The sequence below is a fragment of the Haliaeetus leucocephalus genome, unplaced genomic scaffold (genome assembly GCF_000737465.1).
Source record: "Haliaeetus leucocephalus isolate CR32 unplaced genomic scaffold, Haliaeetus_leucocephalus-4.0 Scaffold362, whole genome shotgun sequence".
NCBI lineage: Eukaryota > Metazoa > Chordata > Aves > Accipitriformes > Accipitridae > Haliaeetus > Haliaeetus leucocephalus.
Genome location: NW_010972798.1, coordinates 8,568,647 through 8,591,313, shown reverse-complemented (window position 1 = coordinate 8,591,313; position 22,667 = coordinate 8,568,647). Strand labels below are relative to the sequence as shown.

Below are 22,667 nucleotides of genomic sequence, written 5' to 3'. Positions count from 1 at the left end.
CGCTGACGCCCTGCACAGACCTCGGCAGTGGCATCTTTTGGGAACACACAGAAGGGTATTGCAGGGCAGAACCAGGGGAATTTGCAGAGCCAGAGACAAGGGGAGGAAGGGGAGAGTGACTCAGGAGTGAGTGGAGTAACAGAGCTGAAGAGGAAGGCTAGACCTGGGACGTGACAAGACATGAGGCTGTTTCCATGGCAAAAGAGAGATGTGGAAATGAGGAGATGGAGAGGGAAGGAGCCGTAGCTCAGGACTGTTGAATGAGAGGAGTTTCTACAGCACCTCTGGTGGAGCTGTCACTTGCTGGCTTCAGCAACACTTTGAGTTGCTACAGCTTTCCCAAACATTTCTATTTTACTTCTCACACCATAAAAACAACACTAAAAACATCCTACGATGTTTTCCAGATGCTCTTCTTTACCTGTTCATTGTGTGTTAAAGCTAATCAACATCCTGCATTTTCACCAGCAAATCAAATCTGAAAAATACAACCGTAGGGAATGGTCCTGCAAAGATGGAGTTTAATGGCAGCAGACACTTAAAATCATGCCTGCCCTTCTGTCCTGGAACAAATTCCTCCAGCTCTGGCTACAACAACATTTCTCATTGGTATTTCTGCCACCTTTCAGCTTGCTTAGACACTGTGCCACACGTTCTTCACAGAGGCAATATTTTCTGACAACAAAACCACCCGTCATGGCAGCTGAAGCTGTTTTTCACCAGCAACGGAAACTGAAAAACAAGAGACGGGAACCTGCACCTCAGCCACTTCCATTCTTGGAAATTAGATGCTCTTACAACTTCTCCATATCCACATCTCATTACTGCCAGGCAAAATTTGCATCAAAAATAAGATGAAGTTTGCCCTACTCCTTGAACTACTCCAGGGCTTTAAAACTGCATTTAGACAGACAACTGGATTCTCCAATCAGTATAGCTGTATTTCCTTTCATCTTGTTTGACCAAAGCTCATTTCTGTACCGCACAGCATCACAGTACTTAAAAGCACCAAAACCAAGGTAGGAATCTGACTCTGTCTGCTCTATCATGTTCCAGCCTACCACCGTGCTCAAGCTGCATGGAAAGACTTTGACTTTCTAAACCGCATCTTCCAATCCCAGCCAGCTTCATAGAAAAGGCGTAATAGTTTGTCTGCTGCAATTTTTAGAATTCCTTCTTGCTACTGACAGTCTGTCGGTCTTAGTCTTGCCGCTGCATTACAGTTCCCTAATGCAACACAGGCTACCCAGGATTTGACACAGGAGCAACTGATCTTGCAAGAGATCTTTCCTAGGACCTGCTAATCCAACAGAAGATTTGAATAGCACTCAGAAACGAGAAGAATGGAAGTTTCTTCAATTCTGATCATGTTACCTCACTCTCTTCCATCACTCAGCTCATCTGCTTTGATGGAAGAATTCCCACATCATCATTATCTTTTTATTTTCCCTCTGCTTAAACAATTCTACCTTGGATACAATGATGTTTTTGCTTCCTTTTTGTCTGTCACAGGCCGATACTAGCTCTGACAGGATAAAATTGGCTCCTTTTTCTGCACGCTATCCATGCCTCCCCTATTACTTTCCACATTCATGTCTCTATTATCCACGGGCAGATAATCCAGGTTACAGATTAACCTCTCTGCAGGTGCCAGCAGTGAACCTGATTCCAGCACTGGCCGTGTGACAGTGTCCCACAAAGACACCCACACGAGCCAGGAGGTGCCCACCAGGGCTTGTAACCTTGGGCCCAGCACCGAGGGACCACAGCCCGCTGTTTGGACCCAAGCCGGCACATGTGCATAACACTGCCCTGTATCTTAACCTGCGATGGTTTTAGCTTGATGATCTCTGACCACCGTAATCAGCAACATCTCTGACCTTTCTGTTTCCTATCACAACTTCTTAGATGGTCCCATACCCTTATTTACATATGATCTGTATTAGGCTTTTTCTTTCTTCTGCTCCCTCACCTCATCACCCGCTGTATAGCAGATTATCAAAAGCCGCTCTGTTCCATCTCCAAAAGCGTCTCCCAGCCTCAGTCACAACCCTCCTCCCAACAAAGGCACGAGTGTGCACCAGTGCAGGTCCTGGCGCATCCTGTGTGCTGTGTTACTATATTAAATAATAACATAACAAATACATTAAATAATGCAGTAATAAGCATGATGAAAATAACGAGCACAGTTAACTGTTTGGATCCCTGCTTCCTTTGTAGCCCTTGCCGAGAAGTTTAGCTATTAAAGGCTGTATTGCATTATAACATTGCCAAGATATTAATAGTCAGGCAGAGAGGTGAATGGCAGGCTTACGCCGTACAATTAAAACTTTTCCAGTTTACCCTTTCAGTAAAATTTGTGGTTTATAATAAGCATCTTTGTCTATTCTGAAGAGAGTAAGGATTGGAAAGTTACACAGATGGGAACAGAGGTTCATTAAAGATTTAAAATAGAATGTGGTTTGGCATTGTAAAACAAACATGCGTATAAGATGGGTTGCATCAAGAGCTGCCTGAAAGAAATGCTCAGTGTTCCTTTTTTCTTGTGATCCTGGATCTACTGGTCATGCTACCCACAGAAAGGGATAAAAAAGCAGCAGGGATAAAACGTGCACGCTTGTTCCCTAATAACATGGAGGTCTGCTCTATATCCCCACTCATTATGCATTTCTCATACACATATAGTGTGTGTGTATATATATGCATATGAGAAAAACATGCATTTTATCTATCGCGCATCCAGATATTCACCATCACATACAGACTTCATATTACTGATTTTTCACACCTTAGTGCCTAGAAACCCCTATTATAGAGCAAAGATGTGTTGACCTGTAGAGACCCTATGAGCATTTAAACATGCAGAGAGCATACATGCTATTTGTTCAAGTCTAATTCAGAGCACAGCATATTCCTGTTTCTCAAACACACGAGGAAGGCAGAAGAAGGGAGACAGATCAAAAGCATTCCTGCAAAGCCAAGGTTTGAGTAAGAGGGTTAACATTACCAGGTAATTTATTTATACTGTTGGACACGGCTTCAATTTAGATAAAAGGCTAGTTGCTTATCACATGGATTTTAATGAATCATGTTAGGAGTTCCAGCAATCTGCAAAAGCTGGATCTCAAATGGCAAGCGATACACGCAGACTATGGCTTTATTTACAGAGTCACTGGGAGCTACTGCTGCTTGCCCGGAGCCAGGCAGCCCTGCCGGCAGCTAGAGCTGCGCTGCATTACCGATGTTCCTCACCAGCGAGCACCTACACCCAGGCCAATAATCCTGATGATTAACAAAATCTAGCACTAGAGGGAGGCTGAACACATGTTCTGCTCTCTTTGGCCTTTTCAGCTTCTCCAAACATTAAAAGGCAGGCGACTGATTTAAAGCAAACCCAGCACCCAGGCAGAGCCAAGCTGCCACGCCGCTGAGCAGGAGACGTGCTATTTAAGGCAGCACCCCCTGTAGGCAAAAATCACGCTCTTCCCTCCCCAACTATTTGTCAATATGTGCATCCAAAATTAAAAAAAAAAAAAACAAAAACAAAAAAAAATAATTCCTCCATTCCGGCTGTTTCCTTAGCTGGTGAGTCACAGCCCACGAAGAGGCACCACTGCCGCCGCTCGCCAGGAGGGAGTCAGACAGCAAAATGCCTGGCAACCTCCTCCGTAACAAGGATGAGGCTCTCGTTGCTCGCATCTATCAACACGTTCCCACCTTCTCCCAGGCGTGAGCGCTAGGTAGAAGCGAGCTGGGTCTCCTCTGAACAGCCTTGCAGAGGAAGGCGCATATGCCTTCAGACTGCGTTTCGGCATTTCTCCTTCCAAAATTCCTTGGCAATAGGAATTTGAGCCCCTTGGCTCATTTTCTGCGTATCGCAACAGGACGATACAACCATTGAGTCCACTCGGTCTGAACATGGGAACAGTTCCCTGCCCACGTAGCTGCAGCACTGCAGCCCCTCCATGCATAGGCGGTTATAACAAGAACCGGTATATTAAACTGTTTTATATTGCACTTCATGCAACTGTTCAAAGTCTGACTGTTTCTTCACTCTAACCCCCGTCCTAAACCACTTCTGCACATCCTCTTTGGCATAGACCAAATTCTTACTGTTTTCAGCCACTGATAGTGTTCACTTATTAATTCACAGTTCTTACAGTAATGAGGCGGTGCAATGTAGCAGACAGAATTGCTCTGGGACGCAGGAGATCTAGGTCCTATTTTTAGCCTGCTGCTGGTCAGCCTGTGACCTAGGCAAAGCACTTTCCCTGCTTCAGCTTTCTTATCAGGGAGAGACTGGTATTTCTTTTGTAAAGTGTTTTGTGGCCTGTCAATAAAAAACACACTGATAACAGCCAGGGGTTGTTGGGAAAGGGGCGATCTCCCAGCTGAATACAATCCTCTCCTTTCCGTGTTGCAGTAGCGTCTAGGGTCCCAAATGAAAATCAGATCCATACTCCAGATGCAGCACCTGCGGGTAATTAGCAGCGATTCGTAAATGCATGTTTTTCCAAGGTGGCCGTTGGCAGGTCCGCAGTGGAGGGTCACATCTGCTCTGAGCCACCCAGGTCCTGCCCCAACACAAAACGCTGGACTCTGAACCCCTCCTTTAAGGAGAACTGGTTATTTCAAAGCCAGTGGAGATGTGAAGCCCCCGCAATACAGCTTATCGAGATGCCCCCGTAGCACAGACGGCTGCAGAGCCAGCCTTCCCGGCCACGGGACGCAGGGTAGGGACCAGCTTTTCACACTGCTGCGCACAGTCCCCATCCCTGAGCAACCCTGCCTGGCGAGGAAGGAAGAAATTGCTGGCGCCATCAGCGAGGGTCCCTCTCTGTGAGCAAACAAGGGCACTCGAGAGGTTGCTTAAGAGAGTTTTTCACTTTGCTGTCTCTGGCCTGGGCAGAATGCCTGTTTTGAAACTAGAAGGCAAAAAAAAAAAAAAAAAAAAAAAAAATTTGCCCCCCCCCCCCCCCACTCTATCTATTTCCCTTTGACAAACAGTGATTTCATTTTTCTTCCCATCCAGGATTTATTTTTTTTTTCTCTTTTAAACTGAGCCCAAGCCAACGTGGCAAAAGGCTCTTTGCTCATGTCCTTATTTGTCAAACACACCATCACCGCGCCCTCACCACCATTCTGGGAACAAGCCCTCGCCTTCGCCGACTGACTTCAGCCGAAGGGGAACTTCCCAACACAACTCTCCCCCAGCCCCAACGCACTCTTTTTTAAAATAAACATTTCCTTTTCTTTTTTTTTAAAAAGCATTACAGTTTATAAGAAAAGAGTTTAAATTTCCTTCCCTTTTCCTCCCTAGCCCTGCTGTGAATCCAAATATGACGGATCTAGATGGGAAAACAGAAATTACAAGAAAGTGCCAGATCTGCTGCAAAGGTATTTCACAACCCAGTCCTCCTCTGATTGCCATGGGAGCATAAGCACCTCAAGGGAAGTCAGATACTAAAGTACCTTTTTGGATCTGATCCTAAGTGGCCAGTTCCACTGTCCAAATAGAGATCCAGAGATAAACAGGCCTATGAAAACTGGGCATTATTATTTTAACTGCTGCTCTTAAGCTACAACTGCGCAGCTTTTACTTTCTGCTAACACTAACGCACGAAATGATAAAAAACTAAACATATATATATTCTGCTGCCCTCATCAACTTAACACCTAGTATAAAAAGCTTTACCTGGAGCCACAGCACACATATTTCATAAGCTGTCATCAGCACTCTGCCATCCAGAGAGAAATTTCTGTTGTAAAGGGGCTGATTTGCTGGAGCAGATAAATTTCAAACTCTGGAGTAAATCCGGAGGGCTCGCACCAGGCCTGCAGGAGCCGAACCGCCGCAGGCAGCAGCCTCAGATCTGGTCCTTGCTCAGGAGAGGGTCATCTGCTCCAGCACTTACAGCCAGCAACGGGGAAACTGAGGCATGGAAATTAAGTGGCCTGGCATCGGAGAGCAGAGTCAGGCTTGGCTTTAGTTTGGTGGAGCCCAATCCAACACATGCTCATGAGATTCCTGCCTTCGGGCAACCATGTCCCGAGGGCTGAGAAAGGATTCACAGCAGAAGGAACACAGCCACTGGTTGTTCTGCTCCTTCAGCACAGGAGCCTCTGCCCGGAGTTGTGAAAATGATCGTGTTCAACAATCATTGCGCATTCAACAATGCACAAAGGCATCGAGCAGCTTTCTCCATCGCCACCTGCCCTTTTCCCTCATCTCTCGGGCCTTACGTCTCGCTTCAGCACGGCTTTTGCTGCTCCTGCAAGATAAGGAGCTGATCTCGCAGCACGAGACCCATTGGCTCCTGACTTAGCCCTGGCTTTTGTCTGCTCCCAATCTCGTTCAGAGGATGGAAGGGAAAAGAAAGGGGAAAAAGGTGACAAGAGAGCACAGATTAAAGGCAGGGACCCGTGCTTGCTGCACAGAGTACATCTGGGGGTCATGACAGGCGGGAGTGCTGGGGTATGGCTGGTAGGCTTGCCTTCCTCCAAACAGGACGCCACACGAAGGAACGTCGCTCTCCTGCCAAAACCCAACGCTGTGAACACGGCTCTAGCCCCAGCTTCCCAAAGCCAGAGAGAAAGGGTGTGAAAAACAGCAATTTCATGAGCTCAGCGGGGAAGAGGCACCCCGTCGAGTGGTTCCACCAAGGGGCACGTCCCAGTGACAGCCCTGAGTGGCTCAGGCACATCTTTGGACCCATCGCAGAAGGGAGGCACGAGGAGCTGAAGACACGAGCCCCTTCCAATAAACACAGCGAGGTCCTCTCCTTGGGTGACCCGGCAAGGGGGAAGCCTGACCCCAGAGAAGCACGTGAGGTGCCGCAACCCCTTGCCGGTGCCCAGGCTCCTGCGCAGGCAGCCATGCCGGCAGGACTCTGCCCTCGCCAGGAGCCTGCTGCATCGCCGCTTCCCAGGACGGTCTGGAAGCTCCCCTGCTCCCATGGGGTCCATTCTTCTCGGAGAGATAAGAGACAGAACAACACTTGCTGGGGAATTACTTCATTCCCCCAAGGCTGGGAAAAAGCCATGCTCCGCACTTGGCTAATGTCCCTGATGGCTGCAGCCTTTCCTGGCAAGGGACAACACAATCCTCGTTAACCCCTTCCCTCTCAAAGGCTGCTTGTAATGCTGAACAGGTTGCAGGAACACGCTGAGACTTCGTGATAGCATCTGAACATCTCGCCACAAGCAAGAGATCAGAGGAAGCCCACGAGGGAGGGAAATATTTTCTTTTTACAGAGGCGTAAAGTAGACAAATTGACTCTAGAGTTTGTGGTGGGGTCAGGAACTAAGCCAGGTCTCTTGAACCCTGTTTAACGTCTGCCCACTAGCCTATTCTCAGGTTCAAATCCATTGAAGGACGCAGGACTGCCACAACCTTCCAGGGTCATCAAGGGCAGCCCCATGGCTGTGGATATGTGGTTACACAACTCTCATCAGCCTCGAACCTAGATTAGGCTCGCTTTGCTCTCACACTCCTCCTCCCAGAAGGCTCTTCCAGACCTTTGCAGCCTCGGTGCTTAGAAACTTTCTAAACACCAGCATGAAGGTACTTCTGGCAAGCTCACCCTCTCCTGTTCCTGCACCAACACTCACCCAGAGCTGAAACATTTCTTCTTCTCTGGTGCTTATTCCCCAAAGGTGCTTCAAATTTGCAGCCATACCCCCTCCTTGGCCTTCCTTTTGCTCAGCTAACAAGCCAAACTCTTCTGGTCTCCACTGGCAAGATCAGCTCCTCGCTCCCTGATCACGTTGACAGCCTGTCCCTGCAGTCTGAATATACCTGTCTTGAACGTGCCTGAGCTAACACAAGAGTACCTGGCACCCCAGGCAAGCTGGCGATGTCTGCATAAAGGTGTTCATACCTTTCAAAGGTGTTCAAGGCATGTCCCTATCCACACAGGACATGCCATCATCACCTGATGCATCTTAGAAGTCGCACTTTCATCCAGATGGCAAATCTAGAGGATCCAAGCCAGCAAAAAGGGGGTGAAAAGGGTCTCAAGTGACATCACTGGAGCCTGGGCCAGGGCTTATTTGCTCCACTTAATTTTAGGCTTCTAAACAAAGCACTTTTAGGATCAGATTACTGCCCTAAAGTCTCTCCACGGTCCATGAAAGAGATGGCCCTTCCAGAAAACAATTCATTCTGGGAAGGTTTCACTCCCATTCGCCATCACAAGGACATAAGGCAATTAGTCTTCTAATTCAAGCCGGATGGGAAAAATCCTTTAATAGCTCTGCAAGTTTTGAATGGAAATATTCCCTACTTGGGAAACACAGCTTGCTAAAGCTGACTTGGTTGTTCCTGACACATGATTTCTAACCACAGCACTTTGCCACCTCATTTTATTATCATCCATTCATTTCCACAATTTTTGGATCAGTTCTGCATGAATGATGAAACTCTTGTCTTCCTACCTGCACATTGAAAGTAACATCATCCATAGCGGGTGGTGGGGGAAAGGCACCTTGTGATGATGTGATGTTCCCGAGGTCATCCACAGGAGGTGGGGGTGGAGGAAGGAAGTCCCCTAGGAGAGAAAATGGGAGAACTGAGACTCACCAGCATTTCCCCGCATTGTGACAGGCATGATCAGGATGAATCCTGCAATATTCACAGCTCTGCCATCAGTTTTGTGGCACAGGAAGTAACACATCATTTAACCATTAAATGCTCAGCTGCACCCCTCGCTGCTTCAGGAGATGGCTACGACAGCTTGGTAACGTTGGCAGACCGCTCCGAGGTGCTCACACCCCACAGAAGGGGTCACCAGCAGAAGGTGACTTGCCACAAAGCCTGAAGGCACCAACAACCAGCCCCACAGATAGAAGCTCGCAGCTCAAACCTGCTGCATGCAACTACAAAACTCGCAATAATGAACGCCCCGTGTCCAGCCTTGCAATGGATCCCATCCAGTTCACCCCCCTTGTGTGCTAAATTATGCCAGCTCTTCTTGATCATTAGAAAGACAGCACTGTCTGCTGTCTAAAAGCAGGGATTCCCTGTTGCAGAGGATACATGGAGGGCTGGAGCTGAAGCCCAAAATCTAGACCAGCCCGTCTCCTGCATCCCTGCTGCTGGCAGGCAGTCATGCTCTCTGCATCTCCCTTTTCCTATAGGGACCTCACAGCTTCATGTAAAGAACTGCTGGGAAGATCACAGGCTCTTAGTGAAAACAGCCACGTGATGGGCCAGGTGCAAGCTCAGAAGTATCCACCTCTTTTAACTCTGAGGAGGCTTTTTACATAGGGCTGATGTCCAAAATACCTACACTTTAATTTGCTCATCTTAAACTTCCAAAAGTGCTGATGTGAAGACAAAGCAGCATAGTGGCTGTGAAGCCATCCAGCTTAGCGTAGGGATGGGAGATCTCTCCTTGAGAACTTCATGGGAGGTGGGAGCACAGAGGACAAAACAAGGACAGAGCAGCACAGGCTGTGGGCAGCAGGACAGCAGGCTCTGAAAGCACCCCCTAAGGATGGAAAAAAGGGCATTTGCCATTAGCACTGGATTTGGCTCCTGGGGAGGCAGCTGCCTGTAATGTGGACTTTGGTATATTTTTATTTCTTCTCATAAAGCTTGATGCTGCAAGTAGAGCTGTTTGCTGTTGCCCCTCCTGTGTGCAGCATCTGGGATGGAAGTTCAAGATGAGTAAAAGTGTGATATTTCACATGTATAGGAACTGTTGCTTTTGGAGGGTTTTAACCCTTTGGGGAGGAAACATGGACTCCCTACTTGACCCTCCACATCTCCACAAAGTGCCACACTGCGTCCCAGGTACAGGCCCTCGGCGCCATCCCCAAATACCAACGAGCAGGCTCCAAACCACTCAGAGAGGTGCTGAGCCAAACCCCAGTGACCCACAGTCCTCTGGACCACCTGTGCCCAGGCAGGGGCACCAGCTGGGCAGCACCGCCGGCACGGCACCTTCGTGCTATTTGCCGTGGGAAGCAGATGGGTCTGCAGCCCTGGAAAGCTTTTCTGCTTGATTTCCTCTAAAAGGCACAAACTCCCCCTAGGACTTTTAGGGAACTTATTTCCCAGGAAAGTAATTTCTTCCCATTTTCCCTGAAGTGAGCATGGATAGGACTCAAAAAACCCCCTCTGAATCCCTTAGAAAGTATCATCCTAAATACAGATGTAAAAAGACAGTTCGAAAACAACACACTGAAAACTAATTTAAGACAACCATGTTGCTCCAATACATAAAATCCCGTGAAACCTACTGGCTCATGATAGATACTACAGAGTTCAAGACTGATTTTTTTTTTTAAATTATGTCCAATAACATCTGCAGTATCCTCCTCTTTGCCCTATAATTAATCCAATCTTTTATTTCAAATCATATGAAATACAATACAGAGTAAAAAGAAAAGAAGAAATATTTTGAAATTAATAGCTTGGTGTTTAGTTCTAAAAAATGCTGGGATGTTTGAGTGCTAAGTAAACTTTTCTCCTTTGCTCTCAAAATGACTCTCCAACCAACCAACGTGATTCTGCAAACAAATTCAACTCCAGCGGACACATACTTCCCAAAGAATACACTTCAGATGATGTTTCTCCAGTTAGTCCTGGCTCTGAAGCCAAAGACTCATCTCCCTGCACAGCACATTAGTCAGACACTCCTGCTTTATTACAACCCTTCAAAACACCTAAGCAAAATCAAGGCAGAGATTGTGTTGAAGGGGACGAGATAAGGAAAAGGACAGGGTTTGTGCATAAACAGAAGGGAAAAATAACAACTGCTGTAAGAGAAGGGGAAAACAATGACTGCTAGAACAAACACAAAACAAATACCATTTTGCCCCTTTGGAAGATCTGTTCCTCCCGAAAGAAAAAAACTTTGGCAAGATTTTCCAGAAAAGGAGCAAAGGACAGAAACAGAGAAAAGCCCTTTTCTAGAGTTTGGAAGAAAACACTTTTCTTTGCAGTAGGAGACAGCTGGCTTTACTGCATCCCAGCCCAGCTCTGCTGACTCTGTCCTCTGTGTCAGATAAGCTGCTGGCTCTGCTATCCCCACAAATGGGAAGGTTTTTAGATTGGGAAGCAGAGAGCAGATGCCTGATGAACTGGGGGGACCTTGCAGATGTTTGGCCTTTTCCTGGTCCTCTGCAAACAGATGGACTTTTCTCCTTCACAGCTTTAGTTATTTATTCTGCCACTGCACTTTCCTCTTTCCCACACACAGCCATAGGACCCGATGCTGTTCCCACTGCACTCGCGGGAGAGTATTCCCTCGGATGCAGGAGGGAAAGCTGTTACTGTATTATTATTATTGGCATTGCTGGAAGCCTCCCTCTGGCAGAGAGGGAAGCATGCAAAGACTGTAAAATCTGTGTCCTGAGCAGTGTACGGTTTTAGATGACACATGGAAGAAACAGGTCTACGTTTGAAGGAGTAAAGGAGGAAAAAAAGCTGAAAGCAAGCCTCCTCTCCCTTTAAGCAGGCTCTCCCTACAATGCACCTCAGGGACCTTCCCTTATCCCCGAAGCTTTGCAAGCCAGATTTCACTTGCTTAGAGCCGGCAAGCCGTGGGAGGAAGCAGAAAAGTCCATGTGCAGGCAGAGAGTATCGCTGCCACCCACTGCTGACCCCTCCAGTGCCAGCCAGCTACGTGGGGAGCCATCTGGGGAAGGGACCGTCCCCTGGTCCGCATGGATGCACCAGCAACTGTGGGAGAAATGGGGCTCTGGGGTTACCAGAGCTAACCGTGGGCTGGTGGAGGACACATCCCACCCTGAGTGCTCAACCTCTCCTGACTGATTTAACCCTGCTGCCCCTCCGTGAATAAGGGATAAGATGGGCAAAAGGCTTATTAGTATTGATTACTGCTCAGCACCGAGACTGGCATTTTGGTTGACATTCACCTGGCATCAGCCCCAACACTTGGAGGTACTTAAGAGTGACTGCACCGAGCTTCGTCAACAGAGAGACACCAAGGCACCTCCAGAAGGCAATTTATACTTCAAGGCAGGTGAAAGCACCTTCCTACGGCAAGTCCCCCCGCAGAGGCAGCCTGGGGAGGCACGTTTGCAGGCAGGGAGCTGCATCCTGCCCCTCCTCGCACCGTGGCACAGCCTGCCTTCAGCTCTTGCAATGAGAAATCTCTACCCATTACCATACGTTGAGAGCAGAAAATAAACACTCCTCGTTGCGCCAGCTACTCATTTCTTCTTCTTACAGCTGTGAAGACCATGAGTCAACCTACAAAGGGGCTGCGCGGTGCGACACATGCGCCAGCTTGGTTATTTCAGATACAATGGCGCAACGCACCATGAAACCGCAGCTCTCGGCTCTTCTCTCGGCACCCGTGCCTGCTGCTGCACCTGAGCATCACCCGGTGCAACCATGAGAGATGATACCACCAGCACTGGTAATGCTCTCCCCCATATTTTACATACAAGTAACTAGACAAATTAAGTGAGTCCGTCATGGCTATGTTGGGAAACTAGAGCAGAGCCATAGGCAGAAGTGATGCCTCCCAAGCCCCAGCCCGGCTTCTGGGTCCGATCAGATCTGTGCCATGCAGATGCGTTTGCAAGGTTTTACTTCTCTCTTCCCCAGAATTTCTCCTCTTACACTTTCCAAGGAGATTTAGGCATTTCATTATTACACTTTTCAAATGTACAAATGAAAAATTGTTCAAAGCCTTAACAGACATCTACATCAGCACGACCCTATCAGGCTGAATAGAAACTCTTAAGATTTTTGTCATTGGCTGCCTAATGCCTTCTGGGTACAAGTACAAGCTGAGAAAAACATCCTGTCTCATGCACCAAGCACCTTTCTCACTTACAGTCTAACCTTTAAATTTTTAAGTGCGCTTCAGTTTTTTTGCAGGATCAGGCTCGTGTCTCAAGCCTTTGTCTTCAGGGAGATGTATCTGCCAGTCAACAAATGAATTGCAGCACAGTAATTGCCTCCCCCCTTGACTGACACAGTTGTTTAGACATGAAGATTTGCAGCTTTGAAACTTCTAGACATGAAGAAGATCTCATATGTTCAGTAAGAAGAGACTGTTTGGGGGAAAAACCCTCAGAAACACAAAAAAGCAAAACACCATATTTTTCCCTGAAACAATAACTTAATGAAAGCTATCAACCAACAAAACAGGGTTCACACTGGTCTTCCCAGATCTCTGGCTGACATCTGAAGACTATATGCCCAGATGTTTTTAATTTTTCTCCTTCCAAACAAAAATAACCCTTTCTCATCTTCATCTTGATAATTTCTGACTCTGAAGCTGGTTCAGAATCAGTTTTAATCACCTGAAAAACACAGCTCTCCCCTGACTCAAAGACCAGACTAAGGACAGTGACGGAGCAAACCCCCGCTGATGTGTTTCCTTTCTGATCCAAACAGACTCCATTTGGCAAAGCACTGAGCAGATACAGGCACTTCCTTCTACTGCAGAAAGCCAAAATTTGCAATTTGAGGGTGATCTACATTGAAACAATGAAGATTTACACTTAAGCCCTAATTCGTTTAGCACTGGGCTAAAATCCTTTTGATCGAGGCTACCATGAACCTGTATTCCACAGTAACCACTGCAAAAACCTGCACAGTATCACAGTATTACTAAGTGGTCTGGGAAACTTCATACTGCGAAAGTGATGCCACAGGATTTTTATAGAAAACTTCAGCTAGATATGACCTGGTGACTCTTAGGTCTGAACACATGTCTTACTAAGTTTCCCAAAATGAACATTTTCCTGTAACATCTGTATTTAACACACAACACTGGACAAGGAAAGCACACGATTAAAATCATGATTTGTATTGGTGCATCCTCGATGAAAACCATGTCGTGAAGGGCCACCAACACCACGTCACTGCAGGGAGAACCATCGCATGATTACACACCAGCTCCACAGTCTACCTAAATATACCACATTGGGCTGTGGTTCCTAAAATAAAGCAGCTCCACCAACCCAAAGTACTGTTTAAATTACCACTCTCTTACCAATCACTAATCCTACCATTTGAACTACTTTTGCTAATCAGCTACTGTATTAATAAGCAGGAGGGAGGAAAAAAAAAAAACAACACACTGGCTAATTTCATCCTCAGCGTTTAAAAAAGGAATACTGAGTCTGTCAGGTAGTTGCACTGAAAATTTACTTCACCACCTGCTAGCTGAAATATTGCTTTTATGGATTTATATTGTATTAAAAGGTCACTGGCTGTTTAAGTCTTAAACAGTTTTAATCATTCTAAAAGTCTCTTAACAGTAAGAAAAGGAAGCTCAGAACAAACAGCAGCAGGGATTCTAATTAAAAGGGCCAATTCATCTAATTTTATTTGGGGTTAATTATTCAGGATTCACTCTCTGATGTGTAAGGAATAGCAATTAGTAATTTTAGTGATTTGAGGAACATTGGAGGTGTAATCAGTTAAAATGAGTGAGTGTTTACAACACAAGATGTTGAATTAGTTTCTCCCAGCTGGAGAACAGGAACATTAGTCCCCTACAGTTCAGGACTATGAATAGCAGTCCTGCTTAAAATATTCTCTTCAAATAAGAAAAAAAAACCACACGCCAACAATTATCTAGGAATTTTGTTTACTACATGGAAAGTCAATAGGTAACGTGCACCATGGCAGCTTATGCATCCTCACCTTCACCTTCATCCCACCATCCGACTACCCAAACCCCTGGGATTCATTGGAAACAATTCCCAGCATTTTCCTATCTGTACAACTTCAGCCAGACTACCACCCTCCTGCCACGCTGCCTTTTACCACAGCTAGCTGAGATAATGAAAGAAGCAGCCTGTGAAACTTTAAAATGTTAATTAACTTCGGTGGTTAAATATACAGAGGAAAAATGACCATGCGCTTAACTTAAAACCTCTAGGTACAATTCCTCCTGCAAACGCAAATCCAAAATATCTCCTTTGGAATCACTCTGGATTTTTTCCAGCATTACTAGAGCCAGAAAAAGGTACTAAAGCTTTCAGGAGTAGCAGATGAGACTCTGACGGGGACAGAGGAGCCATGTGGGAGAGTGCCAATGGGGAGATCCAACAGTGGCTGCTTTGACATTTGGGTTTGAGCTAAGGCAGCAGCTCAAAAGCCATTTTTTTCCACCTCTCAGGAGGTAACTAGGTTTTACCACCATTTAGGCATAGCCAGCTGCTTCAGTGGGACTGGAGCTGGACCCCTTGCATTGCCTACAAGTTTGTGACTGCTAGAAGGAGCGGCGTTGGCACACCACGCCAGGCTCAGTTCAAGTGATGCAGCTTTTATTGAGCAACTTGATTTAGCACAAACGGATGCTATCTTTAGAGTCCTGTACGCAGATCTTTCACTCCAGCTCTGGTCACCAGTGGGGAAAATCCCACCCAACTCTGGTTCATGTTAGAACTCACTGACCTCCCTCTCAAAACACCCCAAAGGCAGTAATTAGCACGAGGGTAGCAAACAAGGGCTCAGTTCCCCAAATTATGCAAAATCTCAGCCACTTCGCCACAGTGGATGCCCCTCATTGTGAAAACAACGCACTTTTTTTTTTTTTTTAATGAGACTGCGTTTTTATTCAGCTTGTGTCTCTAGACACCTAGCCGTGCCAACCTTCTCAGCAAAATGCAACCGATGCTACTGCAGCCCCAATGGTTGCAGGGTAGGGGGAAGCAGGTATATCCACATGCCAGGTTGTTTTCCCCCATGCACATAAGCTGAACGTCCTATCCATCGTACGCTTACGATACATGCTGCTAAGTACAAAGGCATCAATAAAAGGCTGCACTTTGATTCTCCAACTTATTTTTCCATATGACTTTGGGGCAAAGCATTTCAGCTAATGTCCCACACCGACCTCTCTGCAATAGAGATGACTTATTTTGCTCACCTCAGAAACCTGTTTTGTAAACATGATGCAAATAAGCCAGTTCTGCTCCTGCTCAGATCACATTATATGTAACGGTTATCTCTGTAACGCTGATATCTACTGAGAGGAGAGGTCTGCTAGTATCGGAACTCAGCTCTATGGAAAATAAATCAGTACTTTACTAAAGCTTAGTGAAGGACTAAAGTTGACCCAATGCAAGAAACAGCCCACGGCACTGTAAAACTTTAATTAAAATCTGTGCTAAAATAGAAGGAGGAAGAAGAGCCATAAGATTAACAGAAAAGCTCTAAGTACCGTTCCTTGTCACAGACTTCTTTTAGGACTTTGGGGATGTCACCTAGTCCCACTGTCCCTCTGTCCATGGCCATGTAAAGCCTTCCTTTGCCTTCTCTCCAGTGTTTATTTGTAGACATTATTTATAAGGATAGAGTCCATCTTACTTGGTCTGTACAGCAATTAGTACAATGAGATCCCACTTTCGGTCGCAGCTGCTCAGGTCCAATAATGGGAACAAAAGTAGTTCCAAATAATTTAAAAAAAAATGATAGCAAACAGCCTGCTGAGATGGAAAGATTTCAACACAAACAACTGGAAATATGGTAGAAATCAGGGCATCTAAGTCAGAAGAGCAAACTCTGTCCTCAGAGGGGAAACATGGGCTGCATTCCGACACACCATCCCTCTCCTCTGCAGAGCTAAAGATCCATGAAACAACTCCAGAAGGGAAACGCTGCCTCGCTCAGAACAAAACCGAAACCGGTTATCTGTTTGTTTATTAGATTATGGTGTTCAACTCATTTGCTCATTGCTAAGAGCTCCTGACAAGAGTTGACATATGCATTAATTTACTAAAGAGGGCTGTTGTGAAGGAGTTGAAAAAGAAAAAAAAGAGCTACACCACTGGATTAAGACCTCGTTCTCCCTGGCTGTTGTTGCATGGCACAATCAAAATGAATCTGGATTTTCGGTCAGCTTTCTCCCCTGAGGAGGAGGCAGCCAGGGAAGATGGGGACCGTGTCCTTCACATACATCCTTTCTTATCTCCAACCAAACACTCTCTGTGCCTAGTGATGAAATACAAAACACTCCACAGATCACAAAAAAACACCTCCCAGAGCTCTTTACTGCCAAGGGAATTCCTCAAGTTCTGGAAGCTGCAGCCAACAAGTTTTAAGCAATCTCAGACTCATCTTTGCCTATAACTGTTTTTGTGTTGTTTTCCCACTTTGGAGATAAATTGCAATCCGAGTGGTCAGAGGAAACCCAATGTGTGCTGCAGCCTTGGCTTGAGCCTCGGAGCCAGCAGTGGTTCGTGCTGCAGAACATCTGGAAGCGCTGGATCGATTCTGCTTGCCTAGCACACAGACGAGAGGGGCAACAAAAACCACTGCCGTAACCAGACCATTTCCCTGTGTGATGGGGTCAAGCTTCTTGCAAAGTGTCCTCTTCACAAAGTCTTCTGCTGCTGGCTTGAGAAACTGGAGCAAAACCACCAAGTAGGAAATGCACGTATGGCTCTCAGATGAAGTGATCAAACAAACCCCCGTAAACTGATTTTCAAACTGGCTCATTTAGTTCCTCCCATCCTCTTCCCCACCCCTCTCTATGTAACTCTCATAAACATCCAAACTTGGAAAGATTAAAGCAAAACATGTGTCTTTATCAGATGTGTCTTAGTTCACTGTTTTCAGCAATACAAACAGCCCTGGCTTTCTTCCTTCTATTGCAATTAGTCAGTGCTACTGGGGACCAGAAAAAGTAGCTAGATTTTCTTCCTGCTACAAAATTAATCACTTTCTTATTCACCAGTGTAACAGTTGAATAATAAATTACATCCTTAATCCCTGAAGATAATTTCAGATAAAATTAAATGTTGGATAAATAGAATTCACCTCTATCATCTTCTTCCAAAGTAAATAACTAATGCTTTGTATCTCCATATATAAATTTATATAAATATATATTTATATGGAGTGGTGGTGGTTTAATATATATTTATATGGAGTGGTGGTGGATTTTGTGGAGGGAGTTTGGTTCCTTTCACTGGTACCTACTAGAAATGTCACACATGATCTGGCTAGACCATGGAAGAGAAATGGGATTATAACCAAAAGAAAAAGGAAAAAAAAGGGGGGGAGGGGGAGGCATATCTTCCCCTGGGTAGATTCCACCTGGAGGTGCTCTACATCTTTTCTGCTGTACTTCTGGATAACAGAGAAGGCAGAGGAGAAAAAAAATTATGCGGGCTTTCTCTTTGAGCTGAATTTTACCCTAAAACACTGATGCATAAGCTTTCTGAACCAAGGATCACTGCCCAACACCCCAAAGTTACTATACACACTTACATGTGCAGTTATTGCCATATTTTGAGTAGAAATGCTTTAAAATTTAAAATTGAATTTTGCATAATTCAACAAAGTAACTGGTTAGGAAACAACATGCTAAACTGACTTTTTAGATAAGTAACTACATTTATGTTTTCCGTATTCCACAAAATCCCAGCAGCGTGGTGGGGAAAGCAAGAGGAGAGAGAGCACTTCCCATCAGGAGTATCCTAAAGTGGGCGAGGAAGAAGTGAATGACAGAGGCACCGAAAGGACTTCCCAAGGATGAGAATGACATTCCCATTCATGACACTGATGATATTAAAATTCACTCCCTAAACTGACCCAAGCAGACTGCCTATTCTCAGAATAGAAGCAGGGATAAATGGCGGCAGCATGGTACCTGTGCTGGTTTTGGGGGACACGTGGCTCTCATCTTGCATTCCCAGCAGGAATGACCATGGTATTGTAGTTATCCAAGCACAGATTCCAAACTTCTGACCATTTTGAGAAAGCAGTTGATCAAACCAGCAGTTTTACTGTAACTCTGCTCAGGATACGGTGCCTCCCTTCCAGAGAAAAAGTATTAAGGTCTGGCAGCAGCCCAGGGTAACTGAGAGGGCGCCCGTGCAGTAAAACATACCACACCAAAGGCAGGGTCAATTATTTGGTGTAGAGAAACCTGTGTGAGACAGTTTTCAGACTGAATTAAAACTTTTCTATTTAACTAACAGAAAATGAATTACTGAAATATTTGTGGACATTGTTAAAAGGAAAAATGCGGAAGAAAATTAAAATCTTCTTCAAAGATTGTGGTTTTGTTTGAAAAGGCAGACATTTTATTCTTGAAATAAAATGTTATCGAAAAAAATGATAACAAACTGTAGTAACATACTGCTACAGTTTCTAGGCTGGACTTCTGAAATCTTCATGAATCCCAAGCACAAATACAGGCTGGGCGATGAGTGGATTGAGAGCAGCCCTTTGGAGAAGGAGTTGGCGGTGTTGGTTGACGAGAAGCTCAACATGACCTGGCAATGTGCGTTTGCAGCCCAGAAAGCCAGCCGTATCCTGGGCTGCATCAAAAGAAGCATGACCAGCAGATTGAGGGAGGTGATTCTCCCCCTCTACTCTCATGAGACCCCACCTGGAGTACTGCATTCAGCTCTGGGGCCCCCAACATAGGAAGGACATGAACCTGTTGGATTGAGTCCAGAGGAGGGCCATGAAGATGACCAGAGGGCTGGAGCACCTCTGCTATGAAGACAGGCTGAGAGAGTTGGAGTTGTTCAGCCTGGAGAAAAGAAGGCTCCAGGGAGACCTTATAGCAGCCTTCCAGTACCTAAAGGGGACCTACAAGAAAGCCAGAGAGGGACTTTTTACAAGGGCATGTTCATGACAGGAGAAGGGTAGTGGCTTTAAACTGAAAGAGGGTAGATTTAGACTAGATATTAGGAAGAAGTTCTTTACTGTGAGGGTGGTGAGGCACTGGAACAGGTTGCCCAGAGAGGTTGTGGATGCCCCATCCCTGGAAGTGTTCAAGGCCAGGTTGGATGGGGCTTTGAGCAGCCTGGTCTAGTGGAAGGTGTCCCTGCCCATGGCAGGGGGTTGGAACTAGGTGATCTTTAAGGTCCCTTCCAACCCAAACCATTCTATGATTCTATGATTCACTCTAAGGTTTGGGTTTCCCTCAGAGTTACTTGGACAATTTTAGGGAAAAAAAAAAAAAATTAGGTTAGATGGGGAATGCCTCTTGATTTTCTTTCGTCCTAACTTCTTTTCCAGCCTTGCTGCAGGAAAGTGCAAATCCATTCTTTTCAGATTAATGATTGATCTTCATTCTAAATCCCCACTCCAATATTAATAACCTCTCAGAAAACAATTAAAATGGATATGTTGTTTGAGTGTGTGCTCAGGGAGCAAGAGAAGAGGATAAATCTTCTACGAGCACAAAAACCTCTATCATACTTTGAGGCCCGCTGATGCCTGTAGTGACATACAAAGGTTATTCACTGTAACATATGCATCTCCCCATGCTACCACAAGCACATGCCTGGAACAGTGAATTGGAAGGAGACAGTGCTTAGCAGCACAGGGGAAGAATGGATGATCCATCTCACCTTCTAACAAAAAACCCTCCATTAGTGAGATTGAAAGAGTAGACATTTTCCTCCATCAGATAGAAGACGCTGCGGGAAGGAGAACAACTTCCAGTTTGACATTACAAGCAAGTGCAAAGAGCCAGACAGAACCCAAGCAGGTGCTTTGCTCGGAAATTATTTTAGTGCACAGAGATGCCTGATGTACTGAGGCTTTATGATGAATCATGGAGCCCACGTCATTGGGAGTTGCTTACTAGCCCAGTCTCCCTGAGCTCTGAGAATTTTGCAGCCAATGTCTCTACTTTCTTCATGAATGACAACAAGAAGAGAAGTGTCTTCTGGGCCAACTGCTCTGGACTGGCTTGTCTCCACACTGCTCAAGGTTAGGGCTTTCTGTAGCAGACTGGCTGCACCTAGCCCCTGGTCTAGATCTCCACCATGACCTAAGCAGTGTCCTGGAGCTGAGGACTACCGCTACTCTCTTGCCTTTTTCCAGTCCCAAGTGAAATAATGAGAAGGTTGTGTTGCTGCTTGCCAATGTGGGGTTTTTACAGCATAACAGTGAGAAAGCATGCTGTCTGCCCCGGCAAGAGTGCATGTTGAGATATTTAAGGGTGCAGAGTTTTCTTAGAGGACCATCTTTGGCACAGTGAGACAAACTTGAGAGTCATGGCCCTGGTGTCTGCCTAGAGAAGAGGAGCATCCTTTGGAGAGTACTAACCAGCTTTGCTAAATGAAACCAAGCAACAGCAGGTTTTGAAAACTCACACTGCAATTTTGCAACACATGACTTGTTGCATGCAGTCATCCAAGGTGACTGCTTTATGCAAAAGCAAAGCTCATTCCTAGAGGATTTAAACAATCACAGTCAGATTTCCTTGATGAAAGACACCCGAGTGAATAACAACCTTATTTAAAGAGAAAACATGGCATGTCTGGGTATCTGGGCTCTCATGAAAACAAGAAGTAATCAAGAACACACCTGAGAATGATCTGAAATTAGCCAATGTTTATCTTTCTACACAAAGGAAGAATTTTAAATTTAAAAATACAGGCATAACCTAGCTTTAAAATCCAGTACCACATCTAGGCAAAACCTAAATGTGGATGTTGAAGATCATTTAAGGGAGGGGATTCTCTGCTTTCAAAAGACTGAGAGATTTACTGTATATCCTTATCGGGCCATACATATCACATCATGTCATGGTGATTAGCATCTTGCTTGATTAAAATCTTTAATTCCACTGGATTTAAAAGGCTAGTTTGAGAGCCACTCAGACAAGAGCCCAAGGCTGGAGCTGATCACAAGCACAGGATGGCATGCTCTGACTGCAGCACTGATATCTGCTCCCCTAGTTCTTCAAAATGTTGCAGCTAAAATCATCTAGCCAAGATAGGTAAACAAAGGTGTGTGTCGGGTCAGCCAGCAAAATCTTTCAAGGCAATGGCTCTGCACTCATCACGAGAAAGAAGATAAAACCTACTTTGGCTCTCCTTTACTAGATATTTAACATTTGCAAGAGAAAAATCAGATGACTGCTTAAAGCTTGGGATGATGCACGCCATCTTCAAGCTATTCTTGAGCAAAATGTTTAATGTTTCATGTAGTTTGGAAATGGCTTAAATTCCCTGCTGAATTTTTCATGCCCATACACAATTTAGCCTTTATCAAAAAAATCTCCTTCAATTATGTACTCTGCAGAAAATGCAGAAATTCTTCAGAAGGATTCTAGCGACTTTTTTTCCCCCTTTTTTTGATTGTTGTTTTTCAGCTTGCTAGGGTCTGCATAAAATATCCTTGTGGATATGCCCACTGAAGTTATCCGGACTTCACCACTTGTGCTAGTCATAGAAATTCAACTCTGCTTTCTTTCCCTCTCTCTCTCCACGCCTTTATTTTAATTGAGGGGAACAGGAAGAGAAAAGAGCACTGGGGAAGGGCTAAAAGATTGCAAACTTTTGGACAGACCCTGCTTTTTTACCCTGATACACAATAGGGAGCTGTAAATCTGCAGCAGCGGGGCTGCCATGGAGCAAACCCGGCAGGCGGGCAGCCTTTGGGCAGCAAAGCCTGCAGAAGGCACGCCGTTCCCAGTGCAGGAGATGTGGCAGGAAAACAAGGATAATTAGAGCACTGCAATGTGCCAGCTATTCTTGGAGGCAGAACAGCCCCTCAGGAGCTATTGCAGGAGAGCAAAGCGAGGACAGCCCTCGGACCACTCTAACCCACGTCACAGGCATCCCCAGGAACATGAAGCCATCCTCCCATGTTCTGTCCTGCCAAGCAGCTCAGGCTAAAGATGCCGTCTCTCTGCTGCTTTTGTTCTCTGAACACCTTCATTTTGCTGAGCATACATCCCCTAAGGTTCCAG

At 45.6% G+C, this 22,667-nt stretch overlaps 1 protein-coding gene across 3 annotated transcripts in view; it reads right to left on the bottom strand.

The window, feature by feature from the left end:
* LPP (LIM domain containing preferred translocation partner in lipoma) overlaps positions 1–22,667 on the bottom strand; it is a 314,060-nt gene that overhangs the window by 167,140 nt on the left and 124,253 nt on the right. For all 3 annotated transcript variants that reach the window (XM_010573061.1, XM_010573063.1, XM_010573064.1), the window contains one exon: positions 8,437–8,549. In XM_010573061.1, the coding sequence (XP_010571363.1) occupies positions 8,437–8,549 (113 nt within the window). The remainder of the gene's footprint in view (positions 1–8,436; positions 8,550–22,667) is intronic.